The 24,791-nt window shown below is 44.0% G+C and overlaps 1 protein-coding gene across 1 annotated transcript in view; it reads left to right on the top strand.

Annotated features, from left to right (window-relative positions):
* The window catches only part of SEC61A1 (SEC61 translocon subunit alpha 1), a 91,365-nt gene that overhangs the window by 29,047 nt on the left and 37,527 nt on the right, over positions 1 to 24,791 (top strand). The window contains exons 3-10 of the mRNA XM_069643367.1: positions 4,960 to 5,025; positions 5,121 to 5,199; positions 6,790 to 6,921; positions 7,679 to 7,788; positions 11,977 to 12,130; positions 18,419 to 18,579; positions 20,130 to 20,327; positions 20,851 to 21,042. Coding sequence (XP_069499468.1) covers positions 4,960 to 5,025; positions 5,121 to 5,199; positions 6,790 to 6,921; positions 7,679 to 7,788; positions 11,977 to 12,130; positions 18,419 to 18,579; positions 20,130 to 20,327; positions 20,851 to 21,042 — 1,092 coding nt within the window. The remainder of the gene's footprint in view (positions 1 to 4,959; positions 5,026 to 5,120; positions 5,200 to 6,789; positions 6,922 to 7,678; positions 7,789 to 11,976; positions 12,131 to 18,418; positions 18,580 to 20,129; positions 20,328 to 20,850; positions 21,043 to 24,791) is intronic.

Raw genomic sequence — 24,791 nt, 5'->3', positions numbered from 1 at the left:
CCAGAAGTTGGAATCAGTAACCTACTTGAAGGGGGTGGCAGAAGGGCAGGGGGCTTTATGTGCGATTCATAGCGGAGGTAACTTGATGCCCCCTTTTTTCATTATTCATTGGACCCTGTTTAACAGAGAGTATACCTGATAGTATAGATACTTCACCTGAAATGTGAGATAATCTGGCCTTGGAACCGATCATGGAGTTCTCACTTTCCAACTAGATGGGGCCTCGTGCCTATTCTGGGAAAGGGAGCCTGAAGCAAATCCTGCCTCCAACAATACCTGTTGGGTGTCCTGACCCACGTTTGAGCTATCATGCTGCAACATTTGGTGCTGTGGGCTTAGAAAATCCAAGATGGCCAAAAAGCCCACAAGTGCGCCAGAATCCAGGAGAACCACGCAGTTTGTGCGCACACCAAAATGGTTACCTCACTTGCCACCCACACAGTAGCCTGAAACCATTGGGAATGGCGATGCTGATTGCCAAAAGCAATGTGGGGAATTCATTTTCTTAAATCCCCAAAATGGTTGCATTACCAGTACTCACCACTATCAGAAAGCCGGCATTTTAAAACACCAGACTTTTTTGTGTAAAACTGAATAGATGAACCAAAAGCAGGCCAAAGAAAGACTTACTGAGAGGTGGATCCAATGTAAAGTTATATTCTGAAGTGACTTGAAGGTTTATAACAAGACTGGCTGAGCTGTGGATTTCAGCAGTTTAAGTAAATTTGGACTGAAAGACACTAAAAATCTAAATGTTTAAAAGAAATGAGTGACCTACTTTTGAGTGTCACATAGGTTTCAACTGTTTAAATGTCATAGTTTTAAACTTAGAATCAGCATTCTAGCTGCATATGTAAAAATTGTCTTGACTTAAACTGAGGAACAAAAAGTGACATTTTATCTGAAACCTGGCTTAATGAAACTGAATTCTGCCCACCAGCTACCCCCGACAGGAGTTGAGACTTGCACAACAGCTGTGTTCCCAGGCCTAGCTGCCTTTTGCTGTTCCCACCAAAAGGGATATGACACTTCTCTGATTGAATTACCTGGGCTCTGCAGGAAATTGAACAAAGCCCTGTCCTGACTCGGGCAAATGTTTTATTGGTGGGAGTCGTAAATGTGGCTTCCTCCTGGAAGGAAAGGGGAGGAGCGCTGCCTGTGAGAGCAAGCTGGCTTGGCAGAACTGGAAAAACCAGAAATTCAACCTTGTGCTGTGGGGAAACCACACCCCTTTGGGGCCAGAACATAACTCTAAAAAGATGGATCATTCATAGAGCGGACTTGTGAAAATTTTATAAGTGATATCATTATTCTTGTGATTTTTCTGTGCACATTTGAAGACGTGGTAGGACCCGGTGGTATGTTCAGGGGGGTTTTAGCGGAAAAGAGGATATTACTCTAAATGTATGTATGTTAAAAATCTGACACTCCACCACCTAATGCCCACACACCATGGGCACATCTGTGTAAATGCGGGGAAAAATCCAATATTGGTAACCCGCCTAAAAGTGAAATATGTTGCCATTTTTGAACCCAAGCTCCTAGGAAGAGCAGATTTGGGACAGAGACTACCTCATGTGATAGGTAATATGTACATGCAATTTCAAACCACTGTGTATCTATGAAGTGTGCATTTTGATCAAATATAGATTTTGTGGGCAAACTGACCAGGGGAGGATCCTCTGACCCATAAAACCTACAGCATCACTCTGACTCACAGTTCCTTCCCCAATCATGGGAGAGGGGAGAATTGGGCCAATGGGCAGTTGAGAGAGGGGGTGGCTAGTGATGCTGCACACACACCCACTTTCAAGACACATAAAAGCAGACAGTCAGGACAGATAGGGAGATTCAATTCCGTTTGCTGCAACGCGCTCTGCCGGACCACACAACATCCAGAAGATACTAGATTCAACACTTAGACTTTAAAACTCCAAAGAACTTGATTCAGAACTCAAAGCAAGGGCCTAAACCCACAAACTGAGAACTCTTCTCAGTGGGCCTCAGCATCCAGCAAACCTAACAGCGATAGCCGCATCCAGGAGCCGTGCAGATCAGCGCTGGGTCCAGAGAAAGCTGTGCAGAAAGATCCAGAAGCAGTGCTGTACCCAGAGAAAGCAGAGCAGTATCCAGAACCAGAGGCAGAGCAGAGCTGACCCAGACCGCTGTTCGCAGAACCAGAGAGCTGACCCAGACCGCTGTGCGCAGAGACCGTTCGTGGCGAGTGAAGAAAACCTGACCAGATCCGTGGCGAGGCCCATTCTATTTCTAAATATATTGTGAGTACCTAGCAGAACTGTGCAGAACCAATCTCTTAGTTAAAATAATATAATTCAATCTATTTTAATCTAACCAGAACTGTCTCCTAACTGTCACCTGTCATTTGCAAAGCGGTCACCTGTCATTTCTAGTTGCTAGCTGTAACTTGTCACTTTGAACTTTTAAAATTTCAAATCTGAAAAACCTTTACCATATCGTTCATATCTCCGTGACCGTTTGTCTTAGAGACTTGCAGTAACTTTCCTCTGAAAGCTGGGAATCGTGGCTTTTCAACGAACCTAGAACCGCATTCCTACTCCCTATATTTTTGCCGCAATCGCGAAAAACGCACTCGCGAATTTGCCGCGATTTGCAAATTTCTCCACGTGTGAAAACAGCAGCTTCCTTGCTTTCATTTGCCAAAAATTCGTTTAACCTGCCAATCATTCCTAGAACATTGCTAAAGTAAGCCTGAACTTATTTAAACCAACTAATCCTCAACCTGAACCTCCAGAGGGAATTAAAATCATTTTAGCACATTTTCCAATATATTGCTATCACATATTCAAAGCATTTTGCCTGTGTTTCAAAACTCCTATCTGTTGTATAAGCTGCTGGGGGGGAATTGAACTGAATTACATTTGATTGCATTTCTGAGAACTGTGTGCGTTCCTTCCATTTCCTTGCATTGCATAAAGGGGGAGTGGATTGCCAGAGAAAAGTGATTACATTGTTTTGTTGAAATCATATTGAGTATTTTCTGTATTGCATTTTCATTCAACATTACATCCATCTGAACTTATATAAAGCATTCTCTACCACCTTATTCTTCTGTTCCTATTCACAAGTGTGCTAGTGCTAGGCTATCCATTATTGATTACTGCTCAGATTAAGTGTGATATCCAAGTATTTTATCATAAAGTGTGATATATAGTTTAAATTCTCCAATAAACCTTTTAACTTGCAAAACAGAACTACTTCTTGGCTCAGTGGGGTCAGGGGGATTCCAAGAGAGGGGTGTTATATAGGGGTAGTCATCCAGAACGCACGAACTGGACATAAAGATATATCAATAAGGGTTTCCATTCAGTATCCCAGACTAGGCATTGACTTAGCTGTAGTGTTGAATTGAATCCTCTTACATACCAGACTGGGCATTGGCGTAGGAGTAGACTTGAATAGAACCTCCAACTCCCTCAGGGTCCGTCGCTTCTCCAAGTAACGGGTTGGGGGGTAGATCTTTCCTCGGCGGAGGCCTCCCTCTGGAACTGCCTCCCTGCCTCTCTGAAATATGAGGAGAACCATCTTCGTTTCCGGAAGCTCCTCAATACCTTCCTCTTTGCTTCTGCCTTCTCTCTTCCTCTCCCCTGCTTCCTCTCCCCTGCTTATCTGGGCTCCTGGTTACCTTCTGATTTCGGTCCCAGATCCCAGCCCACCCAGCCACACACCCGCACTGCCTCCTGGCAACCCTTGCGCTTGGGTTTGTATCTGTTACCCTACAGTCCCCTTCCTGCACTTGTTAGACACCAGTTTTCTACACCTTTTCTTGCCCTTACCAACTGCTGGCCGCCCTACCTTCTTTTATTTATTTTGTATTCAGCACCTTCCACTCCTCCTCTGCCCCCTCGCATTTTCCCCCTTTTGTCTCCCCTGCGCGTTCTCAATGTCACTGGGCCTAGTAAGAGCGTTGTTTTTGTGCTCCCTTGTTCCCCTCCCTTGCATCGTCGCGCTGTGAAATACCTGTGTATGGGTGCGATATAACCTTGCTGTCGGCATATTGATGCCTCCCAACAAACTGAGTGCAGACACACTACACAAGATGATCTGACCGTAAAGGTGCTTACCTATGAAGCCTAAAAACCTGCCCTGAATTAATCCCTCCCCAATCACTACCTTCTCTTTGCCTTCCCTCAGTGGCTCCCAGCACTTTCTACTACACCCAGAACTTGAGCAATTTCCATTGGTGAACGACCCCCGGAACTCTGGAGTCCATCTGCCCCATGCAATATCCCCAATTTGAACCAAATGCTCTCAGCAACCCAATGATTTTGAAAGAAACAAACTGTTACTACTACTCACTCTAGCTGATTTTGGCATAGGAGCCTTGATCTAGTCCCGTCGCGATGACCTCGATATGTTTTGTATGCACTAATGCAACATTTCGTTCTCTCCAGTTGCCTGTGTAGCACACCCACCCTTGATGGATCCTAGTGATATTACTTTTCCAGTGAGCATTTGCGCCATCTCATTTTCAAAGACGGCAATTCATCGTATCGATTGGAATGCAGGCTATTTGCATAATCATGCTGTGATGAGTTTGATGCCTGGGCCGTGACCCGAAAAATGCACGTTTTGCAATCCAATGCTGCTGGAAAGCGCTTTATTGTGACTTCATTAATTTGGTCAAACTGTAAAGATGCGTTTTGTGGCTATTATAATAACTTTTCCATGGTGTCATTGGTTTGATATTTGGATGTTGCTGTGGCCGTCTTATTTACAGGGAGTACCTATGGTACATGCACTAACGTTTAATAAGCAGATGGTGATCTGAGATGAATTTGCGGCTATGTTGTCAACATTCGTTAAAACACTCTCCTCCCCTTCACGTTTTAAGAAATGCACAATGTGCAACAAGCCTTTTTTGATAACTTTGTATAACTGCCTTTTATTAAAATGTCCTCTTCCTCCTTTACCCTGCAGATTCAGTTTAAAGAAAAAGTATTATGGACTGCCATCACACTCTTTATCTTCTTAGTATGCTGCCAGGTAATGACTTTTCTTGCCTTTTTTTTAATGTAATTCTTTATTTGGAGCAAATGGATTTTCGTGCAATAAGTAACATGTACTATTTCATCTTTTAGATCCCCTTGTTTGGTATCATGTCGTCCGATTCTGCAGATCCTTTCTACTGGATGCGAGTAATTCTGGCTTCAAACAGAGGTAACGGTTAACACGTTTTGGGGGTGGCCTTAGTAAAATGTCTGCTTATCAATAAGGCTGCTTGTAACCTTTCATATCGCTCATAGGTGAGGTGGGGATATTACTTCACTGAACAGTGGCCCATTGTGCTATTAATGTTAACTCTTTAATGAGCATTGGCACACAAGGGATACTTTGCCATTACTTGTAGCACTACACTAAATAGCCCTACCAATGATCCGTCTTAATGACAGTAAGACGGACATACTGCCCATCGGGACACCTGCCCCACCCCCCCCTGCCAGTTTCCCTCCTGTACACTGGTTGCCCTCTATGGGCTCACCTCCCTCTCCTTCCACTGAGGGTCATCTTCAACTGCTCTCTCCTTTATTCCTCATACCTTGGACCTTGCCAAGAAGGCCTTTTCATCTTCACCTCCTTTTTAGAGGCATTTTTCCTTTCCTCACCGTCCCCCAGAAGCTCAATGTCTTTAGAGCTCTGGTCCTCTAGGTTGGATTACTGTAACAGCCTCTTGCTCAACCTGCCTCTTTCCTCTGGTCCTCTTCCTCCAATCAAGAATAGGGCTGCAAGACATCCTTGGCCTCAAGCCCTGGGGCCGTGCATCTCCAGCTCCAAAATCTTTCCACTGGCTCCTGGTTGTTGCAAGGATCAAATTCAAGACCCTCTGCATCACCACAAGGCTGTCTGAGGCCTGAGTCCACGCTACTGGCAACTCTCTCTTATTAAAGTCTCTCCTTCCATATCCCTTCAATCCGCTGGCTCTAGCTCTCTGCTGATCAAACGCTTCTCCAAGTAGAGAGCTGGGGGCAGATCGCTCTACTCAGCTGGCCTCCCAGTCTCCCTCCTTTCTTTCCGTCTTGTACCGGACCGCTCAAGCTCCGCAAATCACGCAAGACGTTTCTCTTCTCCTGCCCTTTCCTCTCTCCTGTGCTAACCATCTGTGGCTGAGATTGGCGACCTGGTCCCTCAAGAGTCAAATAGGGGTTTGGCCTTCTGGCCAGTCGCCCCCAGCATTGCCCACATCCGCCTGTCAGATGGTCGCCTCTGCCCCGCCCTTAACCATTGGGTGGGAGCCCCCCCTCTTCTCCTGGGATGTCTCCGCCCATGCACTTACCTGTTCACCCCGACTGGCACCCTAGTAGCACTTGCTTTCACCCCGCCTTTTTACCTTTTTCTTTTCACTGCACTTGCACACTCTGAACGTCTCATGGCCTAGTAAAACCGCTGTTTGTATTTATTCATTTCCATTGTTTATTTTTCCCATTTGTTCCCTTCCCTTGTGGCGCTTTGAAAGACTGTATTGTTCTATAAGCGCCTTATAAATGTCAAATAAAATAAATACCACTTCTGTTGATCATTTTGAAGGAAATATCCTTCTCGTGGTAGGTAGCTGAGGTGCAACCTAATCTTTTTCCTAATTGAAAAAGCTAGTGCCTTTTGACCGTCCTAGTCGGAATTTCTGTGCCTTGCCTATTGGGGAAGAACTGCCACCCTGTTATAATGGGCCCGTTTCTCTGCAATACCTGCATGTAATCTATTCTCCTATGTGTTTCAAATGAAATGAGGATTTTGTTTCCCCATTCTAAACAGGTACTTTAATGGAGTTGGGCATTTCACCAATTGTCACATCGGGGCTCATCATGCAGCTTCTGGCTGGTGCCAAGATCATTGAGGTGGGCGATACTCCGAAAGATAGAGCTCTCTTCAACGGGGCGCAGAAGTGTAAGTGCTCATCTATATACTGTATCCCACTTCTGTTTTGGCTGAGGATGTGTACAGAGCAGCACTGAATAAGTGGTCTCTTGTTGCCTGGTTGGCTGATCATAACAGATGGATCCTTTGTTTGCTAGTGAAAACAAAATGATTCTGCAATGTGGATTACTAGCCAGAAATAAATAGCAGATATCAGACTGTAAAACACATCAGTAAATTGATGTTGTAGAAGATATTCTTGTGTGTATCACATACGCCCTACAAAGGACACCTTGCTAGCATTGCCTTGAGTTTAGCTCACATAATCGATGTAAAACACTTGCATCCATGCACACTTATATTCTCATTGGCTCACCCCCCGCCGCCCCCCGCATCGGTTTGATTGCCAATGTGAATGTTGCAGTATCTATTTGACAGAACTACTTCATCTTAAGAGTGCCTTGCATGGGGAACTGGTTTCATAGTAGAGCAAACAAATTTGATCGCCCTCTAAGCTGTGTGTTGTGGCTCATGAATTCGCTCATGTGAGTGGAGAGATTGCAGGACCAAAATACTGCATACTATTTTCCTCGCTTATACCGTTACGTTATTTCAAGCCTCCTTTAGTATACAGTTACATTCTTTTACATGTTTGGAAAGCAAAGCGCGTTTTCTGCAAGATTATTACAGCACTTGCACGTTATGTGAACATAATTAATTGAATTTTTCTTTCTATAGCTAATTTCCAGAAATGTAAGTAAGTTGTTGTGTTTGTACCCTGATCTAGTGTTTGGTATGATCATCACCATCGGCCAGGCCATAGTCTACGTAATGACAGGAATGTATGGCGATCCCTCAGAGATGGGTGCAGGCATCTGCCTCCTTATCACTATCCAGGTATTCACACAAGCAAACTGCTTTTGCTAGATTTTTTCTTTAGTGAAACCGTTATTGCTTTTCTTTTTTACATACTCACTTTTGGAAATATTTGTATGTTCTTATGTTTATGTTCTAAACCTATACTCCGCAAATGCTTTTTGTGCATTAGTGCTATTCCAATATATATACATGTGTGTGTGTATATTTCTCAATAATTACTTCCTTGTTTGCCACAGATGCATGGCACTCTTGCTCATTTTAACATGGAGTTACACCTGTGTTATGAAGTAGTCTTTATAGCTATGTCCTGTTCACTTCTCTCTGTTTATACTGCTATCCAGTAGTCCTATTGCTGTGTACTTGGTTTAACACAGTGCACAATATTTTTTTTGTTATATCTGGTTAGTGGCTGCATTACAGAAGATTCTGAACCAACCGTGTTGCTTTTGAAGCAGGGGTTATTTTCTGCATGTGCTCTTCGACAAAATCATTATTTGATTGTGTTGAAATAATTGACTAACCTCGTATGAAAGTGAAATACTCCATGTTTAACAGTCTTAAAACCAAATACGTGTTTAATTCTAACTTCAATAGCTGGGCCTGTATTGTTGGAAGGAAAACTAATACAGAAAGGGTGAATTTTCTTTATGTACTGAGAATTATTGCAACATGGGGCCAGAAAAAAATGGCAACAGCTGAGAAAAATAGGCACAGAAATCTAAATGAACGAGACTAAATAAAGGGTTAGTTAATAGTGAATTGTGAAAAGAGGAAATTGAGTGGGTTGGATTGAGTCGAAGGGACAAAGGGGGTGGGGAGGGAGGGTGTAATTATTGGATCAGTGCTTCTTGTTGTGGGCCTGCAGAAACCGAAATCCTACATGGAGAATAAATGTTCCTGCTGCAGCCTGCACAGCTCAATATGGCAGAGCGTCGGGTGTGTTTTGTCCTTATGTTAAAGGATCTAGTGAGATGCTGGCAGCCTGCTAAAACGCCCTGGGCAATCGTCCATTATTTCTGGACAAAAGCAATTCTGATACCACACAACAAACATTGAAGTCGGGTGAATGCTGGGAACTTTAGGCCAGTTGGCTTTGCATCAGGATTGTCAAAGTACTCGATTGTAAAGAGATGCCATGCAATCTCCTGTTGGCTCATGGGGAAATTGATCAATGCAGAGTGATGGGCGTGGATCGGAGTTCTGAATATCATTCCAGGCTGAATGATTGGTGCCCCATAGTGCTAGATATTGCAGTCTATTTTGAGGAAGGTGATGTGCAGCTTGGTATACTGTTCAGTGCAATTTTATGAGTATGCGGACTGGTTGCAAGACCAATTTGTCGGTAATGCATAGCTCAGTTTTGAAATTGATATCTCGGTCAGAAACAAACTTGCAACGTGGTCAAATGGGGTGTCAAACAAGTTATTTTATTTTTTACTGCAGACAACTGCAGTTGTTTAGAGGTGCTGCATATCTGTACACAATTGAAGATGAGATCGTAGTGGTGCAAAAAAACTAGAAGTTTAAGGCAGAGTTGGGGAGCAAGTGTTTGTTACCAATGACCAGAAGTGAATAACGTGTCGTCATGGCCGAGGTGATGTCATGAAGAAAGTTGGAATGTTCTGGAAGAGGTAGAAACAGCACAGTGTAAACGAGGGTACATTCTTCAGATTTGAGAGCAGTATTACAACCTGTAACTCCCGTTTGCTGTACAGGGTTTCGTTGGCCTATTAAGAAACACAACCTTTTGCAAGTGAAAAATGGCTTTTTTCTGGGTAATACAAATAAGGCAGAGTTATAATTATTCTTTTATAACTTGCTTAATACCAATGATTACATTTTTTTATTTACGAAAGTGCTCTAGTCTTGGGATGTTGAATGCTGGGGAGAATTTTCAGTTTCTGTGCTAATTCCCTTCAACCTGAGAGAGGCCCAGCACCTTTGCTGTATTCTGGGATTGTTTTTGAGTGAAACATTTTACCGCTCAACTGATTCTGTTGTTCTGACTGGGATTCTTATTTTTCTGCTTATATGTTCTTTTTACTTGAATGGCTTTATGCTTAAAATAGTTTAAAACATTTAGCAAATTACATCAAACCCGTTCCTGTATTAGCCCCACCCTTTGATATTCCAAACTTCTCTATTTGGCCTAGTGCCTTAAAGATGCTTCACTGCCTCAGGCCAAGATCATTTAAAAAAAAATGTAACCGTGGCAATTGACAGGTTGATTTTATCCCCTCTCAGGAATAGGTCTCACCAATCTTCGGCCGGGAGGGAAGGGGCGCAATCCACAATTTTTGCAAGAGATATTCTCGAACAAACCTAAATGGCTGGTGGCAGTGGATACTTTTTCTACCTTTTTGAGCAGGTTACTAGCAGGCTGATTTCTTAGCTGCAGTACTGCACCCATGGGAGACAATTTTCTCAAAATGGCCAGTCCTCCTTTTTTTTTTTTCTTCTTTTTTTTTTTCCAATTTGTAAGTTCCTTCTGGGATCGCCATTCTAGGTGGGGGTAGGTCCTTTCTGAGATTTGTCTTTCTCTGGCTTCTCTTGTGAAGCCGGTCCAGGCTCCGCTGTCTTGCAAGGCAGGAAGTGAGCGAGAGGCTGTAGCCAGTTTAAACTGGGCAGCTGGCTGTCCTGCAGGAAAGCCTTTCCCCAAGTGATTGAGCGCTCTATAGGAGTGAATGAATGGGTTCCAGCATATAAGGTGAGGACATTAGGGCTACACAGTCGACCACTGGAACAGCAAATCCAAAGCAGAAGACTAGCAGAGACGCCAGCAGCACCTTCAACAACCGCAGAACTACCGTTGAAGCCCTGCAGCTATCCTAACCCGTTTTCAACTCAACAGGGAAGCTCCACCAAGGAGAACTGCCTCCCTTGGGCTAGTGGGAATTTGGGCTAGCCCCCGACGTCCTGCGACTTTCCTGGGCTGCACAACACCAATACCCGGGGTCCTGGACCATTTCCGATAGCATCGTCTTGGACCAACCTAATCTCGCTGAAACTTCAAAGGCACCCTTGTGGACTCCCAGAAGTTGCAATTCTCCTCCAAGTCCCCTCACAAGAGTTGAGGACGAAGAAACCAAAGCAAATCCAACCAGCAATATCTGTTAGTTGGGGCTAAGAAAAAGGTGCCAAAACCACAACTGACCGCTGAGTGAGCTGAATCTTTTGCTGGCGAACCCCTCTCTCGAAGACTGCCACAGAAGTCCACTGAAGGTAATACCGACCAAAGAGCAGGAAACCAGGTCTTCAAAGCTGCATCAGAAGGCGACCAGCTACATTTTCAACTTCACTCAAGTACTGTGGGGCTTGGGTTACACTTGCCGTAGGCCATTTTCGGTGCTTCTTTGCTTTGGCAGTGCAGTTTGCCCCGTTGGTATTTGGCCCCCAACTCCAGTGTGCAGGTCTTGCAATGAAACCTGTATACCTACAGGAAGGCTCTTCTTGAGCTCCTGTGCTTTCTACATGCACAACTGACTGGTTACTTACCGTTTCTCTGAAGACTCATCAGAACTGGTGCTGTCCATTTGACTGTGGCTTTGCTGGTTTCCCAAAGGTCCATCTTCTTGATCCTAGTGGCGTTGCTCTTTCTTGTTCGTCTACAACTGTGAACATTTTTCTAGTTCAACAGACTGGCTAAACCCTTCTTGGAGAGTGTTACATATGTTACAAGTTGCTAGCTGTATTCTGTCTAAACTTTGCTTCCCTTTTTAAAACTGAACTTTCCAAAGGTGATGCATATACATGCTTTTACTGACCTTAACTGAAGTCACTGTGCTGGATATGAAAAGTGTATGAAAAATTACTTGCCTGCATTATTGTTCCTTTTCCACTCTTCCATTTTTTATTGAATGTTATGTTATTAGTAGTTGCTGCATTTTAGATTACATATATTTTGATAAAGTGAGTAAGGGTTTGCCTTTGATCTGTGTTTTTCTTTGTACTGCTCGCCAGCTCACATACCTCCCTGAGATGAGCCTGGCTGTTCAGCCACTTTACCGACTTGTGTAGTACAGGCCTATATTAAGAGTTGGGGCCCTAATACCAATATAGGTCTAACCCCTGTGGGACTTTAGAACACTTACCTGACACAGAAACAAACGTTAGTGAGGGGATTTAACATAGTTCAGCAAAAGAAAAATGAATGCAATACAAGATTCATTTATCTCAACATTCCTTTTCTTTGTGTTTTCTTAATAGCTTTTTGTTGCTGGTCTCATAGTCTTGCTTCTGGATGAGCTTTTACAAAAGGGCTATGGCTTGGGTTCTGGTATCTCTCTCTTCATTGCTACAAACATCTGTGAGACTATCGTCTGGAAGGCTTTCAGCCCGACCACCGTGAACACCGGCCGAGGTAAAATGGCATATCCTAGAATCTTGAAATGTAAATCTGCATGGAGGAAACTGTTTTCCTGTGGTTAATGCAGCATTTCTGCAACAAAGGTTTATATAGGAATGAATCTGTGGTTGTTTCTCATCAAGCCTTCTTGTTGTTCCAGAAGCTATACCTAGATTGCAGATATTACAGTAGTGGATGGGGGTTTGTTTTTTTTACCTTGAGTGTTGACCTTTTATGGAGCAGCAGTTCTCATACTTTAATCTTGACTGCTCGGGGAAGAAAACCTGTATCACATTCAATCTGGTTTGCTCAAAACAAGGATTATATCAAAATGATGTGTTTATTTGAATCCTTTAAGGTCATAGCTCTGATGGAAGATCATTCATGGCCACAACTACTCCAACTTGCTGTCTCATTGATTTAGGTTCTTGAAAGGGGATTGTCCAGTTCTTCTTAAACAAAGTTTTAGCCACCCGAGAGCGCACATGCTTATTCTTGCTAATTTTATCAATCGATAAGGTTAACTTGGGGGCCAAAAAATGGGCTGTCTTCTGAGACTCCTAGTTTTCTAATTTTGGATTCACTCCTTTATTTATTTTTTATAGATTGGTAGCAGATTTTGATATTTGCCTTCAGTTGATTTCCTCACCCACCCCACACCCAATTCATCAAAATTGGGGACATGTAGTTTGCCAATTTTATTTATTTTTTAAACTTTTGCAATTTAAATATTAGAACATCACATTAAATAACATCAAGATAACAAAACTATGTACAAAATTGCAGAACAATAAATAAGCCACCTCAGTCACACGGTCCACAACATATATTCTACAATTGTCTGGTTCAATATAATGAAAGAAATTGCCCCCATAAATTTGCCAATCTCTTGATTCTGGCATCTGTCCAATGAAGTGCAAACCTCCAGGATATTCTAATTTCATTCGACCTAGCAACTGTTACATACCCATTTGTGAAGTTCCATTAGTGGCATGTAATCTGGAGACCTTTGTTGCTACACAGCTGCAGGACCAATATGAAAATGAGTTACTGCAATTTGCATGGCATCCTGGATATCAAAGGTTGCTTGTATAGTGACACCATGGCAACCCATCAGCACAGATTATGTTGCTTATTACAGCTGCATTTTTATACCATTGATTAAAAGATCAATTGGCTGTTCACGCTGTTGAAAATCACTGGCTAACCTGTAGGCCTGTATCTGGTCCTACACGGCAGAGGGTTTGGAACTTCTGAGGCTTGAACAACATTGCCTAGGTATAGGTCAGTTGCATTAGCCGAGTTGTAGGATGATAAAAAAAAAAGTGGCATTGTCAATAGAAGAGTTGGAGAGGGAAGTAAGATATGGAGCAAAACTGTGCACTATACGTATCGCTGTGTGCGGATATGGAGGGTCGATTGGGGGGGGGGGGGGTGGCACATGGGTTTGTTTAGCCATGAGAAGGTCCAGAATGTCATTGGGGTTAGTGGGGGTAAAGGAAGACATTGTTGCAAGAGGAGGGTAGAGGTGGTGGAGAAAAGTGAGCAGGTTGAGTGATAGGTAAGTAGAACGCTCGATCCTTAGGAGAAGAGATGAAAGAGGGTTTAGGAGATGTGATTTTTAGAGGTGCCTAGGTTGAGAATATTTTTCTTTTCAAATCTTGCCAGATAGTGGGCCAGGCTCTCTGATAACAGAACTTTTTTAATCCTGAGATTCTTGTGGCAAGGGAAAATACAGAGACTGACCTACCAAACCGTGATTGCTCTGAAGGAAGAGGAGTAGGGGTCTCTGATATAGAAAGCTATATGTTAGACCTCCTAATTGAGGGTTCTTGGTACTTGCAGCACAATTGGGGATGGAAAAGGAAAAGCGGTGGGTGTTTGGAAATTCAGTTGCATGCCCCCCTTTAGGTGAGTGGGTGTGGGTCCCACAGCATTTAGGGTTATCTGGGATCTTCGGTTGTCAGTTTTCCAGTACCTTCAATTAAAGGGAGTCCTAACAGCTGCAAAATGTATGAAGGACCTACAGAGGGAATTGCCAGCTATTGGGAAAATATTAAATAACCAGTGATCAAAATGAAGGTTAGATGAGCAGGAGCTAAAAGCAGCTCTTGGGCACCCAGAATTAAACCGTGACCTGAGCTACCACTGGCGAACCAGGAGCTAGTAGATGGTGTAAAGATGCAAACATATGGTGTCCACTATTTAGAACTGCTTTTCCTTTAAATGTCGTATAGATGTGTCCTAATGTTTGTTTTCTGGAACTAATTTAAATTCATATAGGTATGTATGTGTGTGTTTAACATCAGTTGGCTTGGGGAGCCAAAATCGTCTCCTGGTAGCTGTTGGTGATTATCTTAACCAGTCTCTTCTGGGTTACAAACGGGAGCTAATTAGATCTCGGCTCCCCTCCATTTCGACCCCTACTCATGCTCAAAGGGCCTTGAAGCAGAGTTGTATCCGAATCTGATCCAAGCCATACTCTGAGATGGTGTGGGGACTCGCAAGAAAGACTTGAGGGTGAAAATCTGACATTGGTCTACCCTCTGTATAAGAGCACACATGCTAGTATAAAACGAATACACATATAGTCATTTGAATTTGACACTTAGGATTCTCCAGGTGGTTCCCCTGTATGAGCTTTTTGGCATATGAGATGGTCATACGATAAAGGGGATCAATATGAACATGAATTCTTTGGGATGGACATGGGTAAGGAAACTTGGGAGGGATCTACCGCACATGTCCCATTACTGTCTGCTATGTCCAATTACTGTCTGCTAGAGCATACTTCGCAGGGCACTGGAAAAGAGGGAACACTTCTACGGAGAAAAACTGCATCCTAAAAGCATGGGGCATTTGTAAAAGGGAAACATTAAGTACAATGCTAAATGATTCACAAATGAATAGTAGATTTGAATAGTTTCCTTTTCACCAGAAATATCAATACTGTGGAAAGAGATGCATGCTGTCCAGTCTCCTGGGACGTTGCATTAGACCATGGGGTATAGTAGTGCATGCTTGACGTTGTGAAAGATAAAGACAGTATATTACAAGGAATTGTATGAGGTAAAGAGTGCTGCAGGACTGGCACAGCTGCGCTCCTTGGCAGGGGTGGAGGGTATGTAAGGTGAGGTTCTTTTAGATGAGTTTGTTTGTATAATACATGTGGAGTTTAAAATCCCACAAGTATATTTGGGGGTGTGTAGAAGGAGGGGGGGACGTTTACCAGAATGTGGCACGGAGCTACTGTCGGGCTGATGTGGTAATGGCAGCTGCTAACCACCATTTTTGGATGGAATAGGAGACTGGGAGGTTACGAGTCTTCTCCCAGTACCCAGGCTGGATTATGCTTAAGACTGGAGCAGCACAAGGGGTGCTGGAACTCATGGAGTCATCCATCTTTTCACAAGACTTCCAGGATCCAGATCCTGGAACTCCCCATTAAGAGATTAACTCTTAGTCTGGAGACGGGATGAGGAATTACATAAGAAAAGGAGAAACTGACTTTGCTCAAACTGCAAGTCTTTGACATTATTCATGAAAGCTCTTGCAAATGCTTGTAAACCGAGGCAAACTTTTCGAAGCACACAGTAGGGTTTCAAGGATTCCACAACCAGTGCAAACGACGAGCAGTCAATGGGCAATCCTCCAAAAAAAAATAATAATAAAGCAGCCATAGCCTTCACCTGGGGGAAGGGGTAATCTGTCGACCTGCAGCGTTCTCTGACCCCTAGTTGCTGAAATGTCAGTCTAGATGCACATCTCCCCAATCGGGGCGGGGGTGGGGTGCAGGGTTCGTTTTTATTTGAACGGCTGGAAGGCAATATCCAATTGGGTCCTTTCGATGGTGGGCAGACTACCACCACCACACCCCTTCCTCCGTTCTCAGCTGTGTTCAGTCTATGCTTCAAGAGGCCCAGAAGTTACACCCGATTAACTCAATCAGTGTGGGTTTCTTTTCAAAGTGCTTTGCCGTTCCAAGGCGGGCGTTTCGAACGGTTCTGGATCACTCTCCTCTTTCAGCTTTTTCTTATGCCAAGTTCAAGTTAAACCCCTGGCTCTAATGTGGGCTTCACTGCAGCCAGGCAACGGGCTAGTATCTACAGCATGCATATTTGCACATGCTGATTTGATCACCCTCACCAGCATTGCCTGCAGTTCTTTATCAGCAAAAACAATTTCTGGTACGCACAAGGTGCTGCGGTTTGGCTTCAGCTCAGCGGCCAGGGGGTTTTCACAACTGGCTGATTGGGTGGGGGCTGGGGAATTCACCCCTCCTCTGGTATGTCCGATTCAGTCAACATGCACACATTTTATGCAAAAGTTTGGCTTCATTGGCTTCTTCTGGGATTCCTCAGTGGGCAGTGTTTCCAGCTGCGGAGAGTGATGATGGAAACTGTGGCTCTTCTTGGCCAACAACGCGACGTTGGCCTTGTGGTTCCAGCACTGGCTGAGGCTCATGGCTTCCTATGTCCTGGCTGTGCCAATGGCTAGACCTCTAATGCACTGCACTCTACTATGCTGATGGCTTATTGGGACTAAAAGTGGGACACAATGATTCCTACATCAGACAGGCTCCATGGGTTTCTTTCGGAGCACCTGGTAGGGAATCCCTTCCATTAAGCCCCACATCCACTGACAAGAACAGATTCTGCACTCGCCAACTGGGCGCTATGTACACAATAAGTGGATTTGTGGGAATGCATAAAGTTCCTCAAACTGATTAAGTTTTGCTAGCCATTTCGGGCTTTTTCTATCAGTGATGAAGAAGTCTGAGGTTTTGATCCTGCTGGACAGTGTTGTCACCATGGTTTACATAAACCAGGGATGGGAGAGCGACGGCATGGTCCGTGAAGCTTTGTTCCTTAGCAGTTCAGTTGTGGGAAATGGCCCTAGAGAACAACACTGCCTTGCAGGTGGGGCCTCTAGCAGGCCCGAACAACAAAGAAGCATGCTCGCTGAGCTCGATGGCCCAATCAAGTCACAAGTGGGAGTTGCAGAGTGCAGGCCGGCATCTGTATTTAACTAGCTGGGTACTCTGCAGGTGGAACTCTTTGCATCTGGGACCATGTGTTATGCTTCTTGGTGGGCGCTGGTGAGGGGGGTAGAGGTCTCTCGGTGATACCCTGTCCATATCTTGCTACATTCTGGTTGCTTATGGAGTTCACCATTACCTTACCTTACCCTCCCCAACCCACTCAACTCCTGGAGAACTTTGGGAATCGGCACATTGCAGGTTCGATGATTGCAAGATCCTCTTGGTTACGCCCCGCTGGTCAATAAGGCATTGATTCTCTGACTGCTTGTGGCACATGGACTACCTCTGTCTTCAATTTTTCTGGACCTTCATCGGCAGTGCATGAGTCTTGAAACCCCCCCTCCCACAATCCCTTTCCTTGGCGGTCGGGCACTTGAAAAAGTGGGCTTTCAGATGGTAATGGGAGGGTGATTCGGTGCTGCAAGAAGGAATTGGCATGTGGCTCAGATACCGTCTTTGGATGCTATATAAATCCTCAAACTCTTCAGGTTTCAGTTGATGCATCTTTTGTTTCGAATTTGGTACATTTTGGAACTCTGGTACAGAGAATCTGGTGGCTCTTATCTCTGCACCCAGTATACAGAGTGGTTTCTTTTTCTAGCCTGGTTATTGGGCATCGCTTCCTAGGGCTCTTAATTGTTTCCTGGCTTACAGAAGCAATTTCGATCTTGGTTATCCACCCTGGGGTTGAGTGAGGCTTGGTAGAGGACAGGGCATGGGAAGTTGCGGAAAATTACTCCATTTTAGTAATTTACAGTCCAAAGTTCCCGTTGCTTTTATATGCCCTTCTTCCATGCCCCTAAAATGTAGTTAGTCCTTTCGTCTCCACATGCATATTTAAAGGGTAATTATATCTGTTGGATGTGCTAGAGGCTCTGGTCCCTTCCTCGATCTGTATGAAAGTATGGAGGAAAAGGTATTTCAGACTAAGAATGCAGTAGTGCATACTGTGAGTACTTTTCCCATTAAGGTTGCCGTTTCGCATCTAGTTTGTCAAGACAATGACAGCGGTTATGAAAACTTCCAAACTTGGCCATCAATTTTCAGCCTTGATTTATAAATGTTCTGCCGAGATACTGACTACAGAAGTATGCCTGAGGATTCTAATCTGATATGCTGCTAGTCTCTTTCTTGGGTGGATTTCACTTCTTTTCTATGAAAAGATGAATGCAATTGATGTTGTTGTGGCAGTGGCCAATCTTCAGGTTATTGCACATATCAATATTGCACCAATGTCTGTGAGTAACCCATGGCTTTTCCAGGTACCGAGTTTGAAGGCGCCATCATTGCCCTGTTCCATCTTCTGGCTACTCGCACTGACAAAATCCGAGCTCTCCGTGAGGCCTTCTACCGCCAGAACCTTCCCAACCTGATGAACTTGATTGCCACCATCTTTGTCTTTGCTGTTGTAATATACTTTCAGGTAGGGTATTGGCACTTATGGTTTTTTTTTTTTGTCATTTTTTTAACTCTTTGCAGAATATATTTTTTCTTACAATTTCTTGGATATTAAATGGTTGATGATGTCATTTTAAGGGTTTTACCCCATTCAACAAATCTGATATCTCGATGAGCCTTCCCCTTCTTGGGGCATTGTGAAAGTAAGAAGTTTGGCTTGTTGCCCTCAATACCTTCTTGCCACCACGTAGGCCAACAAAGGTAGAAAAGGAAGCTCTATATATTGTCCCTTGAACTTTGAATTGCTCTTTTTAGCAAATGGTCTTCCTTCTATATTGTTGCTAATGTTTGTCTAGGGTATGGGTCTGCAAACTGGCTGACCGTATGTTTTGACTGATTATCATGATTCCTTACTATGCTGACGGGGCTTATGAGAATATAGGTCAAAACACCTGAAGATCCAAAGGTTGCAGACCCATGATCTAAGGCACTTGACGATGTGGCTAAATGTAAGTTGTCATTAATGTCTTGCACGTCCTTGGCAACAGACCACTACTTCCTACTGGTATCTGTAGGTCATAGCCAGTTGCCAATTCACATAGCATCTTATTCAACATACTTGATGAGACCTATGGCAGAGTTGCATCTGGCAATGGTGTGGGATACCTGGTTTAGATTTGTAATGTATTTTTTTAAAATACATTGTTGCAGATTTCTTTTGATGAAAGTCTAATCAGTCTCATCTCCCCTTATCCCCCACCCATTCATGAAGCTCCATCGCAAAGGTATAGTTCATACATATGTCGTTGGTGCACCAGTCTCTTGACAGCGGCAGCACATGCTCTTCATTGGCACATGGCAGGTTGAAATGGCACGTGTCAATTCCTGACAAGCACTGTGGTCCAAATTCTCTTCAGGCACAGGTGGCATTTTAACTGCTGTACCAATTCCATGTGTAAGCACTATTGCCTTATCTGTCTGGTTGCAAGCTAATCTGTAAGAATAAGCCATACCTGGTTTGGTATGGTATGGTGACTGAAAAGAGCCCATAATTATTAAAGCCTCGTACTAAAGTGACAACTCTGTGAGCCTGGGTCAGCTGTGTGACTGCTATGTTGGTTCATGGCTATCCTGCTTAACGCCACTTCAGCAAATGAAACAAAAGGCAGTAGGTCCATCTACTTTGAATCTCAGGGCGGAAGGGAACCGCTCTCAAGCACAGGAGCTATCGCCACTAGATCTCGTGGGAACCATACGTCAAAGAGGCATACGCATAAGAGCAGTGTCACCGGCTTTAATGCTGGTATCAGTGGGTGAGCTGTGTAGTCCCTTGGGACCAGTGCAGGGTGAACAGTGAACTCCTGTAGACTACTGCCTCAACTGCTGGCTGCACTGGAACCATGCTCCTGTTCGCTGCAGGTGAAGGATACTCTTTTTGTAGGACCATGGGTTGATACCCAAACTTGATCATTTTAAGAAATCAGACGTTTTCTTCATAGTGTAAATGTACTGTTTTATTGCTTCTTCCTTAATATTCAATGTTCCCAATCTGTGTTTTCATTGTTGTATTAATAGGGCTTCAGAGTTGATCTACCAATCAAATCGGCACGCTATCGTGGGCAGTACAACACCTACCCTATCAAGCTTTTCTACACCTCCAACATTCCTATCATCCTTCAGTCTGCCTTGGTGTCCAACTTGTACGTGATTTCACAGATGCTGTCTGCTCGCTTTAGTGGCAACCTACTGGTTAATCTGCTGGGCACTTGGTCTGTAAGTATAACTGCTGGTTTGCATATTTTGGTTACATCAACTGCATTGGAGGCTACTAACCGGGATGCACATATGTAACAAAGCATTCAAGATGTTACCCTTTACATTTCACTAAGTTTCAGAACAAATGTCTAGTTTATTTGTACTCGGTTTTCATTTTTAGCGGTTGAAATGCATTTATTTTTTTGCCAACTTTAAGATTTCAGTTCTAATGTGCCTAGTGTTGGGTCTACCCGGTGCAACAGTTTAGTCTATGGACCCTAAAACTGCCATTTAAACGCAAATATGGTCTGCTTAGCACTCCACAAAGCAAACCGCGGGCATGCATCCTGAATACCAAATGTACATTTTAGTTAATGTCTTGGTTTCATTGTACATCTACAGGGATAGAGGGAGTTTTGCAGAAGCTAATTGACTGTCACTGGTGCCACCAAGTATAAGAATCGACACGTTTTCTTTTAGTATGTTCCGAGAATATGCATCAGCAGTACATTCTATTTAAATGTTTTTATTTTTTGTATAGGATACTTCGACGGGTGGTCCTGCTAGAGCTTATCCTGTTGGTGGGCTCTGTTACTACCTCTCGCCGCCGGAGTCATTTGGTTCTGTGTTGGATGACCCGGTCCATGCAGCAATTTACATTGTGTTTATGCTGGGCTCCTGCGCATTCTTCTCAAAGACCTGGATTGAAGTGTCTGGCTCCTCTGCTAAAGATGTAAGTACACATGTTGTAAATGGAAGATGTTGAACTGCTTTGTCATGATGCTTTCGACGTTCACTTGCACATCATCTGCATTTATTTATCATCTGCATTTGACACATTCCACACAAACCGCATTAAAGGATCTGTGCACGTGTCTGATGAAGCTATAAATTCGACGTCGTCAATTCAGACCATTGTTCAAGGCATTGAAGAGTTGATGGCAGAAAATGTGCTATTAATCCAGACAAAACTGAGCCATTACCGGTTTCATCTAGTACACAACAATCGAATATCTCTTCTTTTTTAGACCATCTTATTCTTTCGGAGATACCCATATCATTGCAACAAAAAGTTAAACTCTGGAGGTTTTTTTTTTTTTAATTCTAATCTTTATGGTCACTTATATCAATGTAGTAATTCACTGTGCACATTACCATCTCCTGTTGCTATGCCAAATTTGACCCCTGCTCTGAGAACCTCATTGTTCCACTATTGCAAGAGCCATTATTGGCTCCAAATTAGATCATTTCAATGCCCTGTATGCTGGTCCTATGAAGTCTGTGATTAAAACACTACAGGTTCTGCAAAACACAGCAGCACATAGAATTACTAACATGCATCATCACATCATATCTCTCAAATACAGGTTTCATTGGTTATCGGATGAGACCAGGGTTAAATTCAAGCTTGTAACCATAGCTCATAAAGCATTCCATGACCAATGCCCACGTCACATCGTTATGCACATGTTGAAGTTTAATGGCACTCGCAATCTCGGATCAAGTACTGACCTCCTCTTCCACATGCACAGGGGATGAGGAGAGCCTGCACGGTAAATGCAATCCAATTCTGAATCTTGCTGACATGTATTTTGGCCCTGCCTGAGCGATGTCTCAAGCCATGTAGTAAGCGGACTCGCGTGTATAAATTCAAATGCATTTGAAATTTCTTTAGGCAGAGAGCACATATTAACAATTATGAACAGATTTCCCCATTCATTTATGTCTGGGCATTGAGCCAGACTAAGGCTATTGTATGGGTACACAATAATACTTCTGGGCCGCACGCCAATGGTTGAGATGTGTTCCAATTGGTGTTTGTTTTGGCAAATAGTTCTGAATGTTCCTATTAACCATAACAATGTCCAAAAGACTACAATGGGCTACAAACCATCTTGGCTAGACAGGACGCAAGGAAGTTTGTTGACTATTGGGGCTTGGAGATTTTTCGGCATCCTGCTGTTGACATTGAGCCCTTAGCAATTTGCTACGTACAGCCTTCAAGCGAAGGTCTTAGCTTCTGGCTACGGAGGGGAGGAGAACTGCTTGGATAAACAACTCTCTGGTGCTATAAAAGCTGCCTTCTGATGCTATAAAAGCTGCCTTCTGATAAGTCCAAGCTGGCTGAAGCAAGACTGGAGGACCCAGAAAGCAAATTGCAGACTGGAACCACTCTATCCATGCAAGCCACGTGTTCTCCCTCCTTTTTCTGTCTGGATTTTCAAGTCTCTGAAATTACATTTCATCCGGGCTTCTGAGTCTCAAATTCTTCAAGTTTTGGTTTTTTTAGCAGAATTACTATTTTTGGCTGAGCTCTCCACCCATAGATCTATTTAAAGCATTTTTGGCTAAGATACCATGATTGTGATGGTGGGTTTTTTTCTTCTTTTTTTCCCAATTGGATTTGAGCTTATTCTTGGTTTGTGCAGACCACAAGTCTCAAGGCTTCCAGCTCTCATCTCCCTACCATCTGAAGACTGGAGTACGAGGGCTTGTTTTACCCATTTTTAGTATCACATTGGGAAAGAGGAGAGGTGTAGTGAGACTTAATGAGGTATTAAATTACTTCTGAAGTGGCTATTCTGCTTTTAAGATGGTTGATTAGTCTTGAATAGATATGAGGCAATGAAAATGATGGCTGCCTATTTATTCATAGCCTTTTGTATATTGAGTATGTTGTGCAGTTACAGTACTAGTGGCAGTGGCATTCTTACTTTTAGTTCTCATAATAAAACTAACTACACTATAAATGACAGCATAAGAGCATTACGAGTGTTAATTAGTGAGAATCAAGTCAGAAGCATTTGAACATATGCGTTATGAGTGGGGCATAAATTCTGTATATTGGCATGCTGTATATGGTGCATGTTTTGTTAAGAAAAGGGTTAGTAGAGGGTTTTATCAGTGGTTAAATAAAATGTGACATTAGTAAATCAGTCCAGTGTGGATGAGTATGAATAGCTACCCACTGAAGGGCTTTGTTGCCTACTCTTCTGATGTTCGGGTGCATCGTGATGGGTAAATGCTTTTCTCCAGCATTGGATCTTTCATGGATTCACATGCTTTGAATATTCCCCGTCAGGCTGGGAATCCCCGGTACATTATATAGACCCTTTCCCGTAGGAAAACTTTTTCGACGCTTATGCGTCCTATCCACCTCGTTTTGTATCATACGTGCCCGTACCGTCAGGACGTCATGATATAAATACAGGCCCCGCCCCCGCGCTCCCTCAGATTTCAACCGTCTTTCAAAGTAGTGGGATCCTCGTGTTTACTACTAGTGAAAACTAGGTTGTTTTGTCTGTTTCGCTTCGGCGAAGTTCAAATTCTGGAGAATTATGTCTGGAAAGGCGTTATATCGCCCGTGTGCAACCTGTGGCCTCAAAAAGGTTTATGAAGGAGACGGCCACATGGACTGTATCTACTGTCTCCACCCGCACCACACGGCGGATACATGTGAGATATGCCAGGGTTTCTCCCAAAAAACCCTTAAGGACCGTAAAAGAAGGCTGGTCGACTGGCTTAATGACGGAGCGGGTGCCTACCCGGCTTCGGAAGTTGGCTCCACGGCCTCCAGGAGCAAGTCGGAGCCTCCATCGAAGAAGGTACGGCCAGCAGAAATTCGCGCTGAGGACAAGCATAAGGGGAAACATGCTGGATCCTCCTCACATAAAAAGCCCTCCTCCTCATCATCTAAGACGGAGAGGCTAGCGCTGTCAAAATCCTCCTCAGGGGACCGTCCCAGGTCTTCCATGAGTCGAGAAGCTTCAGCCGGGAAGTCGGCATCGAAAATCGACGACGAAGTCTAAGGGCTTGACGACGACGACTGGCTCGTCGACCTCGGTGTCATTGACGATGCCTATTACCGTTCAAGCAGCAGCGGTTGGGATTCCTTCGTCGACGGAGACTCAGTCTATGGCTTGGCTGCCTGAGATCTATGACCCGATCCCCCTGAGGTCTTACTGCAGCCAGACACGGCCTGCTCGGCGGAAGGGGAAGGTGACATGGTTCTGCAGCCATCGGATTTAGGCTTACGGCCTTCCACGTCGACGACGACGAGTGCGAGCGGGGGTATGGTACCTATATCATCCACGTTACTGACCCCCCAGACGGTTTTGTCTCTGGATGTGCTTAATACTCTTCAGAAGCTCCTGCAGCGGCTGGATACGCAGTTCCCTCAACCTGGGACGTCATCGTCACTTTTGTCTGTACCTTCCGTCGACGAGCAAACTTGTACGGCTCGCTCGACGACGAAACACCCATCGGCTCCCCAGGCGGTGAAAGATCGTCCTCGAGCTCAGGAGGAGGGTGAGTTGTCGGAGTCCGACTCTATACTGGATGACTCCGGGTCAGACATCTCCCTGTCACCGTCGAGGGACCCAACATGGAATTCGGATGTAGAGTTGGAGTCTACGAGGAGCCAGACACAGCCATCTCCCCCTGATGATGTGGGAGCCTTCCATGCAATGATGGGGAAAGCTT

This window comes from Ambystoma mexicanum, chromosome 2p, assembly GCF_040938575.1.
Source record: "Ambystoma mexicanum isolate Mex_15411 chromosome 2p, UKY_AmexF1_1, whole genome shotgun sequence".
In the NCBI taxonomy this organism is placed as follows: Eukaryota; Metazoa; Chordata; class Amphibia; order Caudata; family Ambystomatidae; genus Ambystoma; species Ambystoma mexicanum.
This window is presented reverse-complemented; position numbering and strand designations above follow the sequence as displayed.